Genomic DNA, 23,468 nt, shown 5'->3' on the forward strand with positions numbered 1-23,468 from the left:
GATAAGTTTATACTATGGGCCGCAATGAAAGCGTTCAGAGGGCAAATAATAACTTACGTAACTAAAATGAAGAAGGACTACAATCGGGAAACAGAACAGTTGGAAAGGGAAATAACAAATACAGAAAAATAATTAGCAATAAAGGAAGATACAACTAAAAGAAGAGAATTGGCAGACAATAAAATATGAAAAACTACAAACATATAAGGTGGAGAAGAACATAATGAAGACAAAACAGAAATATTATGAGCTAGGAGAAAAAACGCACAAAATTCTAGCGTGGCAGCTTAAGACAGAACAAACTAAAAGAATGGTATTGGCATTAAGGAAAAAGGACAAACAAATTACATATAATCCAACAGATATCAATGAAAACTTCAGGGAATTCTACAAACAACTATATCAAACTGAAAGCGAAGGGAAAGAAGCCAAAATAGATGAATTTCTAACTAAAATTGAACGACCAAAATTACAAAGAGGAGCAAAATAAATTAATAAAACCATTTGAAATAGAAGAATTACAGGAGATATTAAAAAAACTACCGAACAATAAAACACCAGGAGAGGATGAATTCCCAATAGAATTCTATAAAACATTTAAAGACTTATTAATTCCTCCCCTCCTGGAAGTAATCAACCAGATTGATAAAACACAAAACATACCAGATTCATGCAAAACAGCAATAATTACAGTAATACCAAAGACAGGGAAAGATCCACTAGCACCAGCGTCATATAGACCAATATCTCAACTTAACACAGATTATAAGATAATAGCTAAACTATTAGCAAACTGATTGGCTGACTATGTACCAAAAATAGTAAATCTAGACCAAACTGGATTTATTAAAAAAAGATGAACAACGGACAATATCTGTAAATTTATTAACTTAATTTATGCAGTAGAAGGAAATAAAACTCCAACAGTAGCGGTTGCTTTAGATGCAGAGAAGGCCTTTGACAGAGTAGAATGGAATTATTTATTCAAAGTACTACAAAAATTCAGCCTACCAGAGAAATATATTAATTGGATTAAAGCATTATATAAGGGGCCATTGGCAAAAGTGACAGTAAATGGATATATATCAAAACAATTTAACTTAATCAGATCAACAAGGCAGGGATGTCCACTATCTCCCTCACTGTTCGTGTTAGCTATAGAACCACTAGCAGAACTGATAAGAACAGAAAATAAAATAAGAGGGATAAAAATAAAAGCGAAGGAATATAAAATCAGTCTATTTGCAGATGACGTTATAATATACTTAACAGAACCAGAAATATCAATAAAACAATTACATAGGAAATTGAAGGAATATGGAGAAGTATCGGGGTACAAGATCAACCCAAATAAAAGTGAAGCAATGCCAATGAAAAATGCGGATTTCACAAAGTTCAGGAAAGAATCACCATTTAGATGGCAAACACAAGCAATGCGATACCTAGGTATACAACTAAATAAAAATCTCGGCCATCTATATAATGAAAAAATTACAAGACAACTTAAAGCATTGGAAAGACTTACCACTAACACTGATAGGAAGGATAAACTGTATTAAAATGAACATTTTCCCAAGGATACAATACCTATTTCAGTCATTACCAATTCACCTAACAGAGAAATTCTTCAAGGAGCTAAAGAAAATAATAAGGAAATTCTTATGGAAAGGGGGGAAACCGAGGATAGCACTAGATAAATTAACAGAATGGTACAAACAAGGAGGTTTACAAAATTCTACCAAATTTTAAGAATTATTATAGTGCCGCACAATTAAAATACCTATCAGATTTTTATCAAACAAGGGAAAAACCAGTTTGGACCAGATTAGAACTAGATAAAATAGGGGAGAAGATTCCTGAACATATACTATATAAATGGGATGAAAAATTGGTGCAACGTAGAAATTCACCAGTATTGCATCATCTACTCAACATTTGGAAGAAGATTCACGTAGAAAGGAATAAAACAAATTACCAACTACCAAAACTAATATTGACGCAAAATCAACTAATCCCTTTCACAAAAGATAACCTTTCCTTCAGAGAATGGGAGAGAAAAGGGATCAAAAGAATAGAAAATTGTTTTTCGGGAAATAAATTATTATCCTTTGAACAAATGAAGGATAAATATAATATAACTCACGATACAATGTTTGCATACCACCAACTGAAAACCTACTTGAAGGACAAATTGGGAAACAGTCTGAGGTTACCAGAAGCAATTTTGAATATGTGATTACAGACACAATGATAATTTAAAAAATTATAACAAACATGTACATCAAACTGCAAGAAAAGGAGAACGAGGAAACAAACGGTAAACCTAAACAAAAATGAGAACAAGATCTAAACATAAAGATAAAGAATGAAACATGGGAAAAGCTGTGCTCCGGAACTATGAGAAATACAATAAACACAAGGTTACAATATACACATGATACAATATAACTGGATACATAGGCTATACATCACACCTCAAAAGTTAAATAAATGGGACCCAACAGTATCAGACAGATGTTTTCGCTGTAAAAAGGAAACGGGAACAACAATTCATGCAATTTGGACATGAGAAAGTGAAAAAATTTTGGGAAGATCTAAACCAGATATTAAATAAAATCACAAAAAGCAATATATCAAAAAACCCAGAGATCTTCCTTCTAAGTAATATAAGAAATGAAGAAATCGGACTCAATTTGGATGGAGCACAAAAAAGATTTGTTATGATAGCCCTAGCTGTAGCAAAAAAATGTATTATGTCAACCTGGAAATTAGAAGACAACTTGAGAATACAACAATGGTATATAGAAATGAATAAATGTATTCCATTAGAAAAAATAACATATAATTTAAGAAATAACATCACAATATTCCAACAAATATGGGAGCCATACATGAAATACAATAGAGAAATCCTACCATGGACTTCCACCACCTAAAATGACAGAAGGAGAAGACAACGAAAAGAACTGCCTTAGTAAAATTTCTTGTTTATTTTTATTAAGTGACAACATTGTTTAACAGGTTTAATGTATCTTATTGATTGAACTTCAAATAAATGGGAAAGGAGGTGAGGGAGGGAGGGAGGGAAGGGGGAAAAAGGGGGAGAAAATGACACTGTATATATTCAAGAGAAAAAATGTCTGTATGTATCTTGGTCAATATGGTTTATAGTGTGAAAAATAAAACATTTATAAAAAAGATATTTGAGAGAAGGCCAACAGATGATTACTGAAACATCACAGAAATTAGAAATGGGTCAAGATAAGAAAACTGATTGCCAAAAGTGGAAACACTCATGACATAACGGAGTCACTTTTTTGCCTTCAGTGTATCTGACAATAAGATAATAATTTTCTAATAATAATACTAATAAATGCCAAAGAAACTATTCATGCAATTCCTTTGAGCGATTCTACCATTTCTAGAAGAATTGATGAGATGGCAAGGGATATTGAAAAACAATTAGTCATTTCATTGCAATCCAATAAATTCTCATAGATGAATCCACTCTGCAAGAGAATGCCACTCCTCTCGTGGCTTATCAGTGTATGCCATAAATTTAAACAATTTAAAAAATAATTTGGGGTGAAGGGTGCTCCGCTGAATGGATTTCCAAAACAATGGGAAAAGGCAAATATGGATTTAGCAAGATAGTTTCTTTGACATAATTTTTTTTAATGCAGTCAGTAGGAGATAAGTGCGGAAGAAACTTGAGTGCTTCACAGGGAAGGGGGCACATAAACTGAGCAGAATCCCAAGGGGACCATACCAAAGGTTGAGAATGGCTGAGCTAAAAGATAGTGAATTTTGTGACCATTTTCAGTGCTCTTATGTGCAAATCAGGACATAATGATGGTTGCAGTACTAGTTGACCAATTTATTTACTTTGAATTCCATACTAGAACAGAACTGAATAGAATGGTACTTCTGCCAATTCTGAATGCTACAGTGCTTGCAGATTTCCAAAATTATGCAATACCAGTGTAAGCCCATTGGTCCACTGGACATGCACAGACCAACCTTTTGGTATGACTATTTCCCCCAAGCCATCAGGCTCCTGAACTCATCAAGCATCGTGGGCTGTGGAATTTCAGTGTAAACATCTTAATATTTTTATGTGGTAACTGCTTTTCTAACTTTTCTCTAAGTAAATATGCTCCATGATCCTGGATAAACACCATCTTGTCCTACCTTGCAAGCATTGTATGAATGATAAAGATTACTTGACTTAATGTAGGATAAACTCCATGGTTTTTTTTTTTATACTGTGCCAAATTACAACCCTTTAAGAAATTATTCTGCTCTCTTTTGAATGCTTCTATTGAATTTGCTTCCAAGACTATTTTTAAGCAAAACCCCTTCAAAGTACTAACACCTCACAATAAATCCCCAGCAACATTCTCTGCTCTGAAAGACAACTCAGTTTCTGCACATTACTGGTTCTTCATTGCCATCATCATTTTTAAAAATCTCTTTTACATTTTCTCAAGGTTTTGTCAGCCTCCATCAAATGCACTGCCCAACACTGAACACATGATTCCGAGTTCTAAAATGTAAAAGTCTTATTTCAAAAGTACATGTTCATTTTTTTTTTTACTCCATTACACAATTTATATTACTTGGTTTGACTTACACAAACAGCACCAAGCGAAATTTATCACAGGATTTTACCCTTTCACACCATGGTGGGGGGGGGGGGGAATCTCTTTCATACTTAATCTACTTCATTATCTTTGCAGTTTAGTGAAAATAAAAACAAAATCAACTGGGGGCAGGGGAAAAAAAAATATCACAATTGTCAATTTATATCGTACCACAGTATACAATGAGTGAAATAAGAAATAGTTAACCTCCCTCACAAAGTAGATAGTCCCAACTTATATTTTGAAATACAAAAGCTAATGAATCCCAACAGCATTGACCAGAGGACCTCATTAAGATACACTGCACCACAGCACTCTCCATTTTCTTGGTCACTTAATGTTTTAAAATAGTTAGGAACTAGAAGGGATGGGTCATGCAAGGCAATACTAATAAATAACTGGATAATAAAGTAAAAGGATAAATTTTATAGGTAAACACTGAGTAAATGTTTTCACTGGGACAGCGAGTGGAATTGGGCCAAGGACTTAAAACTTAAGCCGCTTTTAGATGCACGGACGCAGATAATGCACCGGCAGGTGCAGCTGGGACGTTCAGGTGGCCGCAGAAGTCTACTTTCTATCACCTGAATGTGCCAGCAGGGCCACATCTGAGTGAACGATGGCTCCTGTGGACTGTGGCCTAGTCCCACCCATGCTGCGTTGACGTCATTTGCAGCACGTCGAGCCGGAAGCTGTAAGGAACACAGGATCAGGATCATGGAGAAGAGAAATGCTTATGGGGACATTGGCAGCCTGTGTCAGCATCCAGGACGAGATACACCAAATCCTCGTTCAGACCATGAAATATGTTGAGGTTCTTCTCAGCTCCATGCGATCTGAACAGCGCATAAGTGAGATCAGGGGATGGTTCCTGCAAAGGCATTTCGAGGTGGAAAGTCTTGTAGAGCGTAGGCACCGCAGACAGAGGTGAATGTTGCTTGTCAGTCAATTGGCCATAACAAATCGGTCTCTATGGAGGTTGAACAGATCCCAGGGATCTACATTCTGGAGTAACATCCTCACCAAATTTGATGACGAGTGGAGGAGACACTTCCATATGATGCATGGCACCTTCAACTTCTTGCTGGAACTCATCGAACTTCACCTGCGACCTCATAGACCAGATGCGCAGCATCCATTGGGAGCCGGAAATTCGACTGGCTGTGGCCCTGTGGTGGTATGCAACCCATTGTGAGTATCAATCCATCAGTGCCATCTTCGGGATAGGAGCCTTGAAAGGTATCCTTTGTAAGTGTTTCATCTCCCTGCCAAGTGGAACATGCCTCCTGGAGACAATTGACAGTTTTGCAGAAAGGGGGTGTGCTGGAACCATTGATGGGTCGCATATTCCCATTATTACCCCCAATGTGGATCCAGCAGCCTACTACATTCACAAAGGGTGGCACTCCGTGGTTCTGCAAGCGGTTGTTGACCACAAGTTCTGGTGAATTAGAGCCCTGACTTTGTTTTTCGGCATCTTGAGTGCTCATGACAACAGGTACAGGCTACTTTGTTATGCTGCAGCTTCTCAGACATGTTTGTGGGTTGGCCTGGCTACACGCACGATGCACGCATGCTTGCGAACTCTCCTCTGTACAGAAAGGCAGAGGAGAAGGCTGGATACATCTTTGAACGTGACGCGAGTGATAACCCTTATACGCTCCTTGCAGTGACATTGTTCATGCCTTGTGGGTAAATGGGCAGGTCAGTGAACTAACAGCATCTCTGCACTTTTGTGCCCACAGGTGTCCAAACATGTAGGAGTGGAGGTCCAAGCTCATCTTGTGGGCGATGCAACATACCCCCTTAGAACCAGGCTAATTAAGGGCTTCACACAGCATCAAGTACTGGATGCAGACCAGCGAGCATTTAACAAGGCGCTGAATTCCGCAAGGATAGTGGCGGAGCATGCCTTTGGCTGTCTAAAAAGACCGCTGGCAATGCTTGTCCAAGCGTCTTGATGTTGCGATTGCCTTTGTCCCAGATGTTGAGTTCGCCTGCTGCATGCTGCACAATATATGTGAGCTCAATAAGGAGAACGTTTTGCCCGAGTGGGCATTAGTTCGAGCAGATCCCCCTGCACCCAGTACTGTAACAATCCCCAACCCCATGTAGTTCAGGTCATCCGCTTCACGATTATGTCCATCCTGTAAGGGGTGGATCTCAGTGGTTGCCCATGCAACGCCAGTATGTCCCTCACACCCACCAACCCAACTTCCACCACTGCCCTCCCCCCACCCCAAAGGCTGTGACAGGAGCCTGCTGCCTGTCCCCAGATTTCAGACTGTGATCGCGTGAAGGGAACAGTGACAAAGTAATGATACATGAGACTTGTATGCTTTTTTTTTTTATAAAAAACTTTAAAAATTTGTTCAATAACACTTGTATGATTTCATATATGCCTGAGGTAGATAATGCGCCATAAAGATTTCAATTTCAAGACTTGCTGTATTCAATGGAATGAAGAAGAGTGCAAATCCATCCCATACAGCGAGACCACAGATCAAACACAAAAAGAACAGAAAACGGTCAACAAGAACTACCACCTCCACCAACCAGCACCCATTAATGCAGGTTTCATTCCTTCACGTAATGCAGAGACTATTTGCATAAACAAGAGTGTTTCACAAAGTCTATTAGAGTATAGTACAAACTTGTTCCAGAAATACATGGTGAATGGAAAGCTTAATGATTGAAATTTAAAAAATGTCAACTAGTCACTGTAAATTTACAAAATAATTTGTATACAAGTCCAAAAAAATTACCTATTAAGAATTTACTCAAATAAAATAATTCACACTATGGTACCTTGGTACTGCTTTGCTCATACTGTGCAGTCATCGTAGTCAATTCTTCACGGCACTTGGTCAATTTGTGTTCTTTCTCTGAAAGGTCAGTTTTTGCCTTCTCAAATTGGAATTGAATTTCATGAAGTTTGTTCAAATTATTTTTTACTTCTTGCTCCTGAGCTGCTAGTCGAAATTCCAGATCTAAAACTTTAGCTTGCAATTCTTAAATTAAAAAAAAAGCATTCGTCAAAACTCTGTATGATACCACTACTCGAAAGAGAAAAAAGGCTAATGTGACAAGAATGCACGATATTGGACCAAAGAAAGATCCTATACTTCCACCTTAATCCATTATTAGCATGTTCTATTTGCATTACTTTATGTACACCCTTAAGAAAAGGGAAGGGCAAATTGTGAAATAAAATCATGGATTGTTCATATACATCATCCAGTTTAGTACAAAAAATGTTAGTTCCAAGCAGGATTTTTTAAATGAACATTTGAAATTACTGATCAGCATAAATTATTAAAGAATTATAATGTTTAATGACAATGACTTCTGACTATTGCAAAGTTATGGTATCTCAGAAAATAGCTTTATTGTTGTCAGAAGCTTTGCTTATTCCCCCCGCCTCCTCTTTTTTTGTGTCTTATGGTATATTTTGGCATCACAACTCATCCTATTTCTCAACTAGTAGTATGCAGACCACTGGTAGTCCATGTATTTGTAAAGATAATGGGAGTGAAGATAATCATCACTGATATAATGAACTCGTAAAATGTAAAAGAAGGTTGTAGATTTAACAAACAAAATGACAAAATTACTCAAAATACTAAAACAATATAAAATTTTCATTAGTGAACTGGTTTGCTGGACACCATCCTACCCCTCTGGGTTTGCTTAATGTGGTCCACAGTAAGAAAATTAATACTTAACGTGGTCTGTGGCTCAGAAACAGTTAATAACTGTTGACCTAGATGATAAAGTACTGGATAAAACTGTCTACCAATTTGGAATGTGGATGGTAAAATATTCCAAGCAGATATTTTTTTTTTTTTAAATATAAAGTTTGATTCAACTTGTACATCAAAATAAAGCAACCCTAATTCTGTAGCTGGCTGAGCTGTAATTGATTCAAATATCTTTAATATCACAGCACTTGATAAATTGGAGAAAAGAAAAATGGTGACGTTGCTGTAATGGCAATGCAGCAGTTGGTGCAAACCTGGGAGCTGCTCCAAAGGGCTTAACTACCCATTCCTACTGCCATCGGCTTTGTACAGGCCTGTGATAGGAACCAACAGTGTTTGGAAGTAAAATCCTGCAACCGCGAAGGTCTGTGTCCAAAATAGTGGTGCCTGTTCTTGGCACCAACCATGAGGGGTTACAGATGCCAGGGAGCAGAGGACCAGTGCAGGGCATCAGCAACGAGGAGGCTGAAGGAGAAGGAAAAGAGATGACCCCACAGGACTGTGACCGTTTGTAGGCAACTTACGATCAGAGGACCCACATGGGCTGCTGGAGACTGACTCATGGGAACCAGGATTCAAGGTGCTGAGGGCAAGAAGGGCTCCCAAAGAGCCTCAGACTTGAAGGCTTCATGATCATGCTGGAAGTTTGGATCTGGAACCAGAATTGCTGATGGATCAAACATGCAGCTGCAGGAACACTGGAGATGAACCCACAGACATTTAGTGACACTGAAGGGACTCTCTTTTGCTTCTCTTTCTCTTCCTGTAAGGGGCACCGGGTGACTATTACATGACAATAAAGGAATTTTAAACCTTCACTACCAGATACTGTAATGACTAATTTGCAAGGATTAAGGGAAAATTGAGATTTAAAAAATGGCTATAACTCCTTGTTCATTATCCTCAAGCTGGAATAATCAGATGGACTTGCAGATTTTCAGAACTGCTGAATGTTACTTTAAATTATACTCCAAAGCACATATTTCTTTATTTATATGTTACGTGTTGGTACAATAATTTTTTTCAGTTTCCTAGGGAATTGAAAGGGAGCAAGAGCAAGTTTAATCTTATGTGTCCAGGACTTACAAGTACTCTCCACCCCAGCTCCAAATGCAAACTTACTCACATCAGACTCCCCAGGGTTCCTGAACTCCAACGTTGACTCCTGTTGAACATCTGGCCCATTATCGAAAACCCCTAGCTGGAGCTACATAACCCACTTGCACTCTAGATGAATGAGTGAGTCACCCAATTACAGCCAACCAACAACCGAGTACATTTTGAAGGGTGGGAAGACACCCAGAGAAAAACCATGCAAGCACGGGGAGAATGTACAAACTCCTTACAGACAGCACCAGGTCACTGGCGCTGTAATAGTATTGCGCTAACCGCTACAATAACTGTTCCGCCTTGCTACGCTAACTGCGCTTCCCCTAAAAGTCCAGAAAGCACTTTTCCTCTCACAATGACAATTCCCCAAATACTGGTTATGATTTTTTTAAATTCCCTGGTTCATGCAATACCTTGATTTTGTGACTTCAGCTGTTCCTCCTGCTTGGAGCTGTCTGTGCTGTTATTAAACCATCCTGAAGAACAAGTACCCTTTTGCAAAGAGTTGGGATGGTGTTTGAAGGGAGTTTCTTCCTGCTCCCATTGAAGATTCATGCCAACACCCTTTAATGGGGTCTCCAGTGAATGAGAGGCACACTGAATTGGAGTTTGATCGTGATGCCATGGAAATACAGATGAAGATTGCTTTCGGGCAATATTCCGCTGACTAATAGTGTTACGAGATTGAGCTTGGTTGAACAACTGAAAAATTGTAAACACTTAAATTAAAGGTTTTTCAAAAATCTCCCACCACAACAATGTGCATTAAACTGGTATCTACAATTAGATATTTTCAACATTTTAGCTTCAATTCAATACTATATTGTCTGACATGTGACTGGGCCTAGTTTGGAAGTAGGTTTTGAATCCCAGAAGTAGGATGCCAAGGTACGAGACACCACCTGATGCAGTGTCTAACATGACTTATGGTGACCTGTATGTATCTTTAGAAAACAAATGTGAATTAGGCAAAGTCAGAAGAACATTGAAGGTTACCAGAGACGCACACAAAATCAAACCACGAATATACTATTTTCTTTTTCAAACAACTCTCCATCTGGAAAGAAAGGATTTTGAGCTGGGTTAATTTGGATTGAGGATAATCTTTTTGAACAGGAGTCATGATAGATTTTAAAGGAGAATGTGAATCATTTAAAATGCTACGAGGGCAAATTAAGTGGTCAATAGTTCTGTGGGAGAGAGACCAAGGGAACAGACCATCAGTCTGATGTGTGAGATAAACGTGAGGATTAGTGAGGGAGAGAAGGACCAGAATGACAATGATATAGTCCTTCAACTAAAAGTAGGGACTGCAGCACATTCTCAGTCTCGTTTATAGCATGTCTCTGAGCTCCTTCACTCAGTGGAAAAAAGGGATTGGGAGCCAAAATGGATTGTTCAGTTTTGGTCCCTGAAAGTTTCCCTTTGCTTAAACAGATTTCATTTTTTGGAAATGAAATGCCAGTCTAATTTTAACAAATGTAAGGTTTTATAAGTGCACTGTGGATCATCGATAAGATATTAATCTGCAACAGTGGTCCCTTTGGTGTTTTGCAGTTAATCTCTTCGTCAACAAAGTTGAGATCAGGACCCAATGTACAGGAAAACAACATTCAACTCTTTTATGGCACATGTATGACTGAAATATTCCCACTACCCAGCTTTCAATTACCTCCAGACTCAATTATTCTAAACCTCTTAAAATCTGCTCTCCCACCCCACTCTCTTCTTTCACTTGATAAATATCTTTCAAATTTTCTTGCTTCTCATCTCCAGAAGCCACAGGTTCTCCTAACAATAGTTTCCTGTGCATCCTTTTACAACGCACTCAGGACCCCAGTCACCACCCTAGACTACTCAAAGATGTCTCTTCAAACCCAATTCGACAAGGTTGGTGATCATCATTCTGAGAATACAGTACAACTCCAAAAGGGTCAACGACTGGGCCTATTTCGGAGAACTGGTAATTTTTTTAAAAACAGCCCAGTAGCAACAGCAAATCATTTGTAACAGTGTTTAAACAACAACCACCAACAAGGTTTTTTTAAGCATTAAAATAATATTTAATTCTCACAAAAAAAAATGCTGGCCACAGCTAATCACAACACCTCCCCACCAAGGCCCCACTTGTGCTGGGTGCCTGAGGGTCCTGCTCCTGTCTGGGAGCTTGAGGTCCCCACTGTCACCAGGAACCAGAGGTCCATTGCTGCTGCCACCAGGGACCCAAGGTCCGTGGTCAGTTCGGCTCCAAAAATTTTTTGGATAAATGAGGATTTCAGAGAATACAATTTTGGATAATTGGAGTTGTACTGTATCTTCTCAGTATTAAAACAGGAAATACTGAGTATACTATCTAGTACTGGAATGACAGAAATTGTAATGGATGGTCTCTTGAACATGGATGCTGGCAAGAAGGACAAGGGGAAGACCACCCTTGTTCTGGGCAAGAGAAATTGAGTTCAATGAATTACAGGAAGTTGTGTGGAAAGAAGGTGTAGAGTAGAAATAGTATGTCGACTTGGAGATACTGATTGCTAACTTATCCTTTGAGACTGAGATGGAGAAGCAAGGAGTCAAAGTTGGAACAGGTGAAAGTGAGAGCAAAGTCGAAATTGGCAACAAATGCAATAAGACTCTTGAGTTCTCACAGATGTGATTCTAATTAAGCAGCTTGGAACATTTTGCTATGTGAAAGCAACTGTGCAAATGCAAATGGTTACTGCTGCAATTTGCCTTGAAAATGAGCTTGAACTATATACAGCTGACTAATCATCTGGAACACATTGCCTGAGAGTGAAGTAGAGGCAGATTCAACTGTGACTTTCAAGGGGGCAAAAATAAAACCCACAAATTCCACTCTGTTCCTTTTCCATTTAAGGGAAAAGAAAAAATAAGAATTAGAAGATGTAATGTGGTGGAACACCCATCTTTTACTCAAACTACATTACCAGCATATTTTCTTTAGAGGTCAAAGACTCATCTCACCTTGGCCTGAATTGTTTTTAGTTCTATTTCCAATCTGCTTCTTTCTTCCACTTCTTTATTATATTTTTCCTGCATTTCCTCTAGTTTTGAATCTGGTAGAGAACCAACAAATTAATTAATATCAAACAGCCTTTTACAATCTTCCTTCTAATAACCTTCAAAGCATTAAAGTCTTTTACCCAATGTGCATAATTGGCAGTCATCAGGTTTTCTAATAGCAGTACAATTAGGGATATTTATTTTTGTTTTAAAACGTACAATTCACTTACCTAATCAAACAGACGACAAGATACCACAAAACAGCAGATATTAGTCATGGCAACAACAAGGGCATTTACAAACTACTTAAAGGCCAGTCTAGAGTAAATGCTCAATAACTGATCACCTCAGAAGCAAGTATGCTATTTATTTATTTTTTTTTAAACTTTATTTATTCATTCAAAAAACAAATAATATGACATATACAGCAATTAAACATGAACATTTTATATATATATATATATATATAGAAAAAAAGGAAGAGAGAACCCCCCCCCTTCAGCCAACTCTCCTAAGGAGAGCCATAAAAGAAAAAAAGATATTAAAAAAAGTTAATTATACATATTAAAATCTAATCAATGTAAATTGAAATGTAAATATTCCAAATATAACACCCACTCATTAATAAAATAATTATCATGTGGAACATACAATTTTTTCCATTATTAAACAATATTTGATCTCATTATGCCATCTATTAATATGAATCATATTTGTATCTTTCCACGTACTAGCAATACATTTTTTCGCTACGGATAAAGCTAAATATACAAAAGCAGGCTAAAACTCCAATATTAACACTTGAATTCTAAGAATGACACCAATGAGGAGGCCATTTGTCCCTTCATGTTTATGCCTATAATCCATTTTAAATCTTCATATTATAATTTATAGGTGACACTGGTTATTCTCATATTTCCTTCCAAAATGTATTAGGTTAGGGCACACTCTCTTGCATTTAATTTCATCTGGTAGACAGTGTTGTGTCCTTTTGAAGTCTAACACAATTATCCTATTTTTTCAAGTTCTGTATGGTATACAAATCTTAAATGTATCACTTGGAACACTTGAAACTGCTATCCATTAACATTGTTCCAGAAACAAGCCCCAAGAAGCATCACCATCTCCCTCTAGTGATTGAAACAATGATTCACCACAAATCTCCTGTGTCCCTATGCTAATCTCCTCTCAATGTTCCTTTAATTTCCAACATTTCTGACAAGCCATTGACAATGGCACAACCAAACAGCTGTTAGAAATTCATGCACACTCAAAAATATTACAAATCAGATTGTAAAACATGAATAGCTTTTTACACACTCCATAAATTCATAAACGTCTACGTGTCCTGAAATAGGTCAGTCAAAACCTTCCCTGCCCACGATCTGTAGACTTATTACCTTTCTGTGTTTATTCCACACACCAGTTTGACTATCGACTTGATGGGATTTACTGTGTTAAAATCTTTACAATATTAAAATGTAACCAGGCTTACCAGTAACATTTTTATTTGGTGAAATGGACCTTGAGAGATTGTTTTGTGGAGTTCCATCTGCCGGTTTTAAAATTGTTTGGCATCGCTCAATTTCTGACTTGAATCTATAAAAAACAAGAACACAGGTGGTAGATGGTAGCATGATCCAATTCTGTTTCTGTTTGCAGAATGAGTAATAATTCTTAGCTTCATATTCAAAGGCAACAAAAGGAGTTAATAAAGTCTTCTTAACTTATACTTTTTGTAGAAATAACTGACACAATTTTTCATGAATATTAACATAATTATACCACACCTTAATGTCTCCATTAATTTGCTGCTCCTCTGTTCCCTCATTGACACAAAATACATAGCTACTAATTTTAGTATAAGGCTCACAACTGCTTCATGTAGCAACTCATTTATACAGCTACTCATAAGAGTACATTTCTCCACCCTCCAGTATATTAGTATTCCATTACATTAGCAGAATAAATGAATGATGAAATAGCATCATTATGACTATGTAACCAATTTCCTTCTTCTGATATTTTCTTCTTTAACCTAAATATACCAATTTCTTTCTGAGATACTGGTTCAGTCAACCCGTGATGTCCAAAGTGTTTGCATTTTGGGTTTAAAGCAATGTAGAAACTGGACTTCGTTGGCACATACATCATTACAAGAGTGTCCACTGACATCTTCAAAATGATTCCCAAATGATGATGCTTATCCATTAGGAGTTACTGGATACTGATTACAATTAAAAAGCCTGATGAGGTTTCCTCTCATTGTTGTGGAGGAATGGAAGCTTTTTTTTAGCAACCCTTCCTGCTATTTAAACAGATCACAAACTGAATTTCCTGGTGTTTACATTTACCATCTTAAGAGTTAGGCTTAAGTAGTACTTCACATTCAAGAAATAATTAAAGATAATCATAAATATTAAAAGGTGTAGGTCGGGACTGTTTCCCTTAAAGAGAAGGCTGTAGGAAACTGATAGTTTTGCAATATCGATAGTCAAACATAGGCAAGGTGGATAGTGAGAAACCCTTCCCAATAAGGCAGGCATCTAAAACTTGAGGACAAAGGTAGAAGGTGAGGGGTAAGAGATTGAGGTATTTTGAAAATTTTATTTTTGCAGCCAGAGGGTGACTGCAATCTGGAGCATATTGCCCGAAAAGGTGGTGAAGGAAGCATTTAAAAAGTAACTGGATGAGGATTCGAATCATTAAGGCATTGAAAATGGACTGTTAATCCAAGAAATGATTCAAGTGGCGATCAAATTGTTACATTCAAACAGCAAAGTGAATTTAAATAGCACCATCTGGTGGTAAGGTTACGTTTCTTCTTTACAGTATTTTTATTTGTGGTAGCCTCTTTCAGGACTTCAATGGCACCAGACAGTAGGTTTTCTGAACTATTTGACAGTACATAGATTAAAGTAGCACACTTGCATCTCATTTTTTTTTTTCTTCCCACACTACACTAGCATGACACATTTTCCAGCGAGTTAGAGTGTGCAATCAGAACCCAAGTGAGTTGGGCAACAACTGCCTGCTCTCAGACTGAGATTGCTAGTGTCCCTGACCCCACCTCCAGTCTCACCCCACCCCAGTAATACATATCCTCACGAGTGCACGGAAGGAAAGTCTCTAGATAACAGGAAGATTAATGGTGGCATGGGCTGGCACAGTGGATAGTGCAACCTATTACAGTGCCAGCGACTCAGGTTCGAAACAGCTGCAGTCTATAAGGTGTTTATACATTCTCGTGTCTGTGTAGGTTTCCTCCAGGAGCTCCTGTTCCACCCACCATTCCAAAAACATAGGTTATTAGCACGTTAATTGGTCTTATGATATAATTAGGGAGATAGGCTCATGGACCTGAAGGGCCTCTTACCTTGCTGTATCTCTATTAAATTTTCTTTTTTTTTTAAATTAAAAAAAGTGTACTAACGGATGAATCAGATGCCAAACTATTGGGGTTTCCAAACAATCAGATAATGAATTATGAGTTTTATTGCACATTTTTATTGGGATCAGTGCTGTCAACCTACATTGCCCATCAAGACCTGGTCTTGCTGTATGGTCTTGTCCATCAAGGTCTGCTGTCAAGACCTACGTTGTCCTTGGACTGCCACAATGAACTGGTGCAGTCCGTCACATGAAGGTGCGTGTGGTTGGATAGGGAATTCAAAAGTGCAGAACTAGCAACAATGAAGAATTAGTGAGTGACAAATTCTAAGTGGTGGTGAGTGGCTGTAAATCTGCAGTTGGTGATATTTTCATGTGCTGGCTGTCCTCATTCTTTTTGATACTAGAGGCTAGGTGTTAGAACAGGATAAAGGAGCAACAGGCCATCTAGCCCTGTGAACTTTCTCTGCCATTCTGGCTGAGAATTCAGCTCCACTTATCTGCCTATTCCCCATAAACCTTTATTCCCTTATTTTCCAAAAAGTCATCTATCTATCCTGGTCTTAAATATATTCATTGAAGCAACTGCTACTGCTACCTTGGGCAGAGAATTCCAGATTCAGTACTCTCTGGGAGAAGCAGCTCCTACTTCTAAATTTACTACCTTGAATCTTTAGGCTCATCAGCTATTGGAAACAACCTCACTACTTCTACCTTATCTATTCCTTTCATAATTTTTTTTGTGTTTCTATAAGACACCCCTCATCCTCCTGAACGCCAATGACTATGGTCACAGACGACTCAACCCCTCCTCATGTTTACACTCTCATTTCCAGAATCAAACAAGTGAACCTCCTCTAGACTGCCTCCAAACTTAGCATATCCTTTCTCAAATAAGGCTACGAGAAATGCACAGTACTCCAGATGTGGTCTTACGAGGACTCTATACTTTGGCAGCAGAATCTCCTTCCTCTTAAAATTCAACCCCACTGGCAACATCCTATTTGCCTTCTTGATTACCAGCTGCACCTGAAAACTTTTGTGTCTATGTAAAAGCACACCCAGATCTCTCTGCATTTTCGTTTTACCATTTAAATAATAGTACCGTCAACTATTTTTCTTTCCAAAGTGAATGGCCTCTCATTTACCTACGCTGTACTCCATATGCCAGACACTGCCCATTCATTAACCCATCTCTATCTCTGCAGACTATGTCCTCTGCACAATCTGCTTTTCCACTGATTTAGTGTCATCAGTGGAATATATGCATATTAAGAACTGTTGTGGTTTCAGCATCAATCCTTATGGGCCTCTGTTCATTACTGATTGCCAACCAGAAAAATAATCACTTGTACCAACTCTTTTCCTTTTGATGGATAACCAATCCTCTATCTGTGCCAATACATTACATTCAACGCTGTGCATCCTGATCTTCAGCTGAAGTCTTTTGTGCATCATTATACTGAACACCATTTGGAATTCAAAGTATACCACATACAAATGCTCTCCTACCATTATATTCTCAAATAACTTTTGGCTAAAGTTTCAAAGGTAATGTCAAGATGAGCTTAGGGTGGCTACAACCTTGCTGTTTTGGCGATGGAGAAGGCAGTGAAGTAAGTGGATAGTGTTGATGTTCTTGAGAGGAGTTGGAGCGGTATTTATGCAGGGAAACAGAAGATTTTCCATCACACTCGTGCAAAGAATTTGAGACCTCAAGAGGCATGTCACTTATGAGGATGCCCACCCACAAATTCAAACAAATTTCTGGTAAATTGATAATCCATTCATTTTTTTGGCCATAATATCCTTAAGTCAAATGTAATTAGCACAGCCCAGAAGACCATTTACCGTTTGTTCTCTTGTTCAAGCTTCTCCACAAGTTTCTTGCTTGTTCCAAGTTGACCCTCTAAGTAATTAACTTGTGATTCCTTCACCTGCAGTTCATGAGAAATCCTCTGTCTGGTTTTCTCAAGATTTTCACACGAATCAATTAGAGTCTGCTGCTCCCGCTTCAGAGCACTAGTTTCAGATTTTTCATTCTCTACCTATTTTTATAAAGAGGGGAAAAAAAAGTTAACAATCATAAAAATGATATGCATCATTTAATGTGTCACCTCTAAACCACACGGGTCTCCCTTTAAAGATTCGAAGAGCTAAAATTCCATGATAATTGCAGTCTAAAAGTGGTTTATCATTTATTTCTACCAAGTGAACATGAACAGGCTATTTTACAAGGGGAACAATATAGTTAAAATAAATTTAGAATCATGTTGTTCTTGTAAAGTGACTTCACACTTGTCTGCAAGAGGTTGGTAGCTCGCACTCACGTTTTAATCAGAAGATTGCAAGACTTCAATAATCAGCGAGTTCTCTGGAGAATGCATTCTGAGAGATGCCAGTAAAACAGTAATATTCAACAGAAGAGTGGAAGAACCCCTGTAGACATTCTTCTCCGTAGAGTAAAATAAGGTATTATTAAAATATCATTCCATTTCAAGAAATCCATCATTTGAGCTCATCATTTGATGACCACCTGAAGGCCCAGGTAAATGTATGAAACGTCATGTGACAACAAGGAAGGAGCAAGAAGCTCCACAGGTAAAAATTACTCCTTCAGTCAAGAAAAAAAAAACAATCACTCATCCAATTATACTTTGTGGAATGGTGTATAAACTAGACAACTCTTGTACTCACTCTATTTTAAAAAGTTTGACACAGCCATATAACACACTAATTGGGTAGATGACCAAAAGTATGCCCAGAGAGATGTTTGAAGTAACATCTAAGTCCAAGAGAGCTGAGATTCGCAGTGAGAATTCCAATCTGGTTTACCTGACAGGTTAATGTCCAGAGTGCCACTATTTAATTCTAGCTTGATCTAGAGGCCAGAGTAGGAGGAGCACAAATATCCTAAGGTTTAGAGCAAATTACAAGAATAAAAGGAAAATCAAACTCAAGCTTAACTAGAAACATGGATTGATATAGCCAGGAAGCACAGTTGGTGTAGCAGGTCCTTTACAGCTCCAGCGTTTGGGACCAGGATGGGGTTCGAATCCCATCCTGTCTGTAAGGAGTTTATAGAATCTCCTCGTGTCTGTGAGGGTTTTCTCCAGAGGCTTTGGTTTCCTCCCACCATTCAAAATGTACTGGAGGTGTAGGTTAATTCGGTGTAAAGTGGGCAGCATGGAAACAACCTCACTACTTCTATATGTCTAAAAAAAATTAAATTAAATTAGAAACCAATGCAGGTTAGGAAGCACAGGGTATGCAGGACTTGGTGCTTGTTGGAATATGAGCATCAGTGTTTTACCTCAATTAATGATCATGGAAGGCAGAACAGGGGAGTTTGACAAGGTGTACTACTATGCAGTTGAATCAGTAGAGGAGGCAGTGAGGTGATACTAGTGGTATTAATGATGCCTTGATCGCACAATCAAAAGAACTTGGGAACACACATGAAACATTATAGCCAACCTGCTTTAGTTTCAGACATTTGTGCAGGAGAGAAAGCTGGTGGCAAGGGATTACGGATGAAGTTAATGAATTAAAACGACAACTATAATATGAACAATATTTAGTGAAGAAATCTCCATTCAATACAAATTCTCTTTTTTTTGAAAATTTTATTTAATAATCATGATAAACCTTACAACAAAAATACATCTTAAAAACAGAATACATACATATTTTTAATGTAAATAATACCCCCTACAACACCCCCCCCCAAAAAAAAAAAGAAAATGGAGATCACTTAACATAATATTCAACAATCAGTTGCCATGGTTCAGAACAACATAATTAATGTGTGGAAAAGAGACTAATAATTCAACCCCATATAATCCAAATATGGGCTCCAAGTTTTAACCAAAAAAAATTAATTATTACGGAAATTATATGTTATCTTTTCTAATGGAATACAAGATCTCATTTCCAAACTGTAAATTACAGTTACTCAATAATTGAGGATTCCATCTATAAATGAACTGACCCATTTTCTTCTCACCAATCTGAGATGATTCAATATTGGCCCATATCAAAGGTTTATCCACTTCAAACATCCTATTAATAAATTTCAACTGCGCTGATTCATAATTCTAAAAATTAGGACATTGCAAACCTCAATGCATATTTCCAAGTTAATTTCTGTAATTATACCCTCACCATTTTATCTTTACATAAAAACTTTCTCACCAAAGCATTTAAGTCTTTAAAAGATTTTTGAGTAATCTTAAAAGGAATAGATTGAAAAAGATATTGAATTCAAGGAAAAATATTCATTTTAATGTCCTATTAATGTAATAGGTAAATCTTTCCACTGATTCAAATCATATTTAATTTTAGACAATAAAGGCAGGTAATTCAAATCATATAATTGGTTATAATTACCATCTATCTTAATTCCTAAATATTTAATCCAATCCAACCATTTAAATTTCATAATATGCCTACACAAAGAATAATCCATTTCAGATAGAGGCACAATCTCACTCTTTCCTCAATTAATTTTATAGCCCAATATTTCACCATACTGCTCCAACCTATCATCCAGATTCCTCAAAGATTTCAAAGGTTGTGTTAAATATATCAAAACATCATCTGCAAACAAATTTATTTTAAATTCATCAGATTTCACCTTAATACCTTCAATATTACTGTCTTGTCTAATCATCTGAGCCAAAGGTTCAATAACCAATGCAAATAGAACTGGTGACAAAGGGCAGCCTTGCCTACTCGATCTAGTGAACGTAAAAGATGGAGATACCTGTCCATTTGTCACAACTCTAGCAGTAGGACTTCTATACAAGGCCCAAATCCAACCAGTAAAAAAAAAAAGGGCCAAATAAAAATTTCTCCTACTCTATCATAGGCCTTCTCTGCATCGAGAGAAATAACCATTGGTTGGTTAGATTGCTCCCGAGAAATATTAATTAAAGAAATCAACTTTACAATATTATTTGCTGAATATCGATTTTTAATAAAGCCAGCTTGATCTACAGGAATTAAACCTGGTAAATATTTAGCTAACCTATTAGCTAGAACCTTTGCCACAATTTTATAATCAACATTCAACAAAGAAATAGGTCTATAAGACCCTGCTTTTAACAGGTCCTTATCATTCTTAAGAATAACTGTAATAATTGCTTTAGAAAAGGAATCTGGAAAGGAACAAACCTCTGTCGCTTGTTTCAATACATCCATCACTAAAGGAATTAATAAGTCCTGAAATTCTTTATAAAATTCAGAAAACCACCATCTCCTGGAGACTTCCCACTAGGCATAGATCGAAGTGGATCTGTTACTTCTTTAACAGTAAAAGAAGCATCCAAATCCTTAAAATCCTTATCATTCAAAAAGGTAAATCCAAATCAGATTTTAAAAATAATCAATTTTGGCTTCATCTTCTAATACTTCAGAAGTATACAATTTTTTGTAAAATTTACGAAACACATCATTGATTTCCTGAGGTTTATATGTGATTATTGAATCATATCTAATAGCATTTATTGTACTAGAAGCTTGTTCGGTTTTTTTAACTGCCAAGCTAATACTTTATGAGCTCTTTCTCCCAATTCATAGTATCTGCCTAGTTCTCTGTAATAATTTCTCAAATTTATTTGGTAATGAATTATATCATAATTTCATATTAACTAAGCACACTTTCTTAGCTTCCATAGAATTTCATTGTAAATCCTTTTCTAAAATTTCTATCTCCTCCTCCAATCTACTAACCTCAGCTACATGTTGTTTCTTAATTTTGACAGTATAACTAATGATTTGTCCTCTTAAATAAACTTTTAAAACATCCAATAAAACAAATTTACTATCAACTGAACTTGTATTTATTTTCAAAAAAGCTGTATTTGATTCCTTATAAATGTTCAAAATTCAGCATTTTTCAACAGCAAAGAATTAAATCTCCAAAGGTAGACATTCTTGATCATCTCTGAACTAGTACACATTATTAATAACAAAGAATGATCAGACAAAATCCTACTCTTATATTCAGCCTTCAAATCCCGGTCTTGTAATTGTGCTAATACTAAAAATAAATCTATTCTAGACTAAGAATCATGACAAAATGAATAAAATGAAAAATCTTTCTCTTTAGGATTTAACCTTCTCCATATATCTACTAAATTCATATCTTTCATTAATGTCATTAACTGTTTGGCCATTTAGGTCCTAATTATTTATTTTGGAGATTTATCTAATAGATCCAAGCAACAATTAAAATCACCTACCATAATTTTATCATATGCCCCATTTAAATTAAGAAGAGTCCAACATAAATTCCTCATCATCTATATTAGCAGTATAAATATTCATTAAAGTTCAAGTGTCAAATTTATTTTATTTTTTTTTTACAATTAACAATTAAAAGCCTACCAACTGACTCAATAACAGATTCTATTTATCAAATTGATAAATAGCCACACCTCTTGCTTTTGAATTAAAAATCACTATAACTTGCCCAACCCAATCATTTTTTAATTTCTGATGTTTCTTTTCAGTCAAATGTCTCTTCCAAAAAGGCAACATCAACCTTCAATTTTTCAATATTCGCCAATACCCTTTTTCTCTTAATCGGATTATTAAGCCCATTAACATTAAAAGTAGCAAAATTTAAATTAGTCATTAAGTCATGTCAATAATCACCCCCACCACACATGTTGAAGCACCTCCCCATGGCAACAACACAAACAAGGCCAAAAGATCTCCTCAAAGAAGAGAGAAAGGAACACTATTTTTAAAAAACCCAAACAAAAAAATACTGTAAGCAGTCTCTCTGTCTTCTCTTTGGCTTGGCTTCGCGGACGAAGATTTATGGAGGGGTAATGTCCACGTCAGCTGCAGGCTCGTTTGTGGCTGACAAGTCCGATGTGGGACAGGCAGACACGGTTGCAAGGGAAAATTGGTTGGTTGGGGTTGGGTGTAAGCAGTATTACCCCCTCAATTATACAGGAGTGGCCAATGCCACAAAGTGGCCAATGACTTCGGAAGGATCAGTAGCTGAACCACCTCCCCCGAACAGAACAAAAAAATAATTTCAGATATGAAATGCTTCCTCCAGATCTCTATTAACCTGATCATCATCAATACCAATATCAATCAACTATTGAGATTCCATCTCTCACTTTCCATTCTTCCTCTTCAGAACCAGAATTGGGTGTGTGGAGGAAACCTTTCTTGACTTTGCACCTGCTTATTATCAGGTAAAGAATTAGCAAATGTAAGAGCTTAAGCGACATCACTAAAAAACTGAGACTGATAATCTCCATAAAAAACTTCAAGTACAGCAGGATACCGAAAAACAAATTTGTATCCTTTCTTCCACAAGACAGCCTTAATTCTTTAAGATGTTTAATTACAGCTTGATTCAAATCAGCATTAAAAAAATATTATTATTTTTAACTACTAAAGGGCCCTGATTACTTCTCGCATTTTGAACAGCAACTCTTAAAATCAACTCTCTATCTTGATAATGCAGACATCTAATCAAAATAGAACATGGTGCTTGACCAGGAAGAGGCTTCCT

General features: G+C 36.9%; 1 protein-coding gene across 2 annotated transcripts in view; it reads right to left on the reverse strand.

Moving 5' to 3' along the window:
* The window catches only part of cenpf (centromere protein F), an 87,616-nt gene that overhangs the window by 52,909 nt on the left and 11,239 nt on the right, over window positions 1-23,468 (reverse strand). For both annotated transcript variants that reach the window (XR_011355705.1, XM_069931294.1), the window contains exons 3-7: window positions 17,780-17,976; window positions 14,034-14,137; window positions 12,500-12,591; window positions 9,928-10,216; window positions 7,452-7,654 (exon numbers count right to left, since the gene is read on the reverse strand). Coding sequence is in view for 1 of the 2 variants with exons in the window: in XM_069931294.1 (XP_069787395.1) it covers window positions 7,452-7,654; window positions 9,928-10,216; window positions 12,500-12,591; window positions 14,034-14,137; window positions 17,780-17,976 (885 nt within the window). In the remaining variant the exon portion in view is untranslated. The remainder of the gene's footprint in view (window positions 1-7,451; window positions 7,655-9,927; window positions 10,217-12,499; window positions 12,592-14,033; window positions 14,138-17,779; window positions 17,977-23,468) is intronic.

This window comes from Narcine bancroftii, chromosome 4 (assembly GCF_036971445.1).
Source record: "Narcine bancroftii isolate sNarBan1 chromosome 4, sNarBan1.hap1, whole genome shotgun sequence".
Classification (NCBI taxonomy): domain Eukaryota; kingdom Metazoa; phylum Chordata; class Chondrichthyes; order Torpediniformes; family Narcinidae; genus Narcine; species Narcine bancroftii.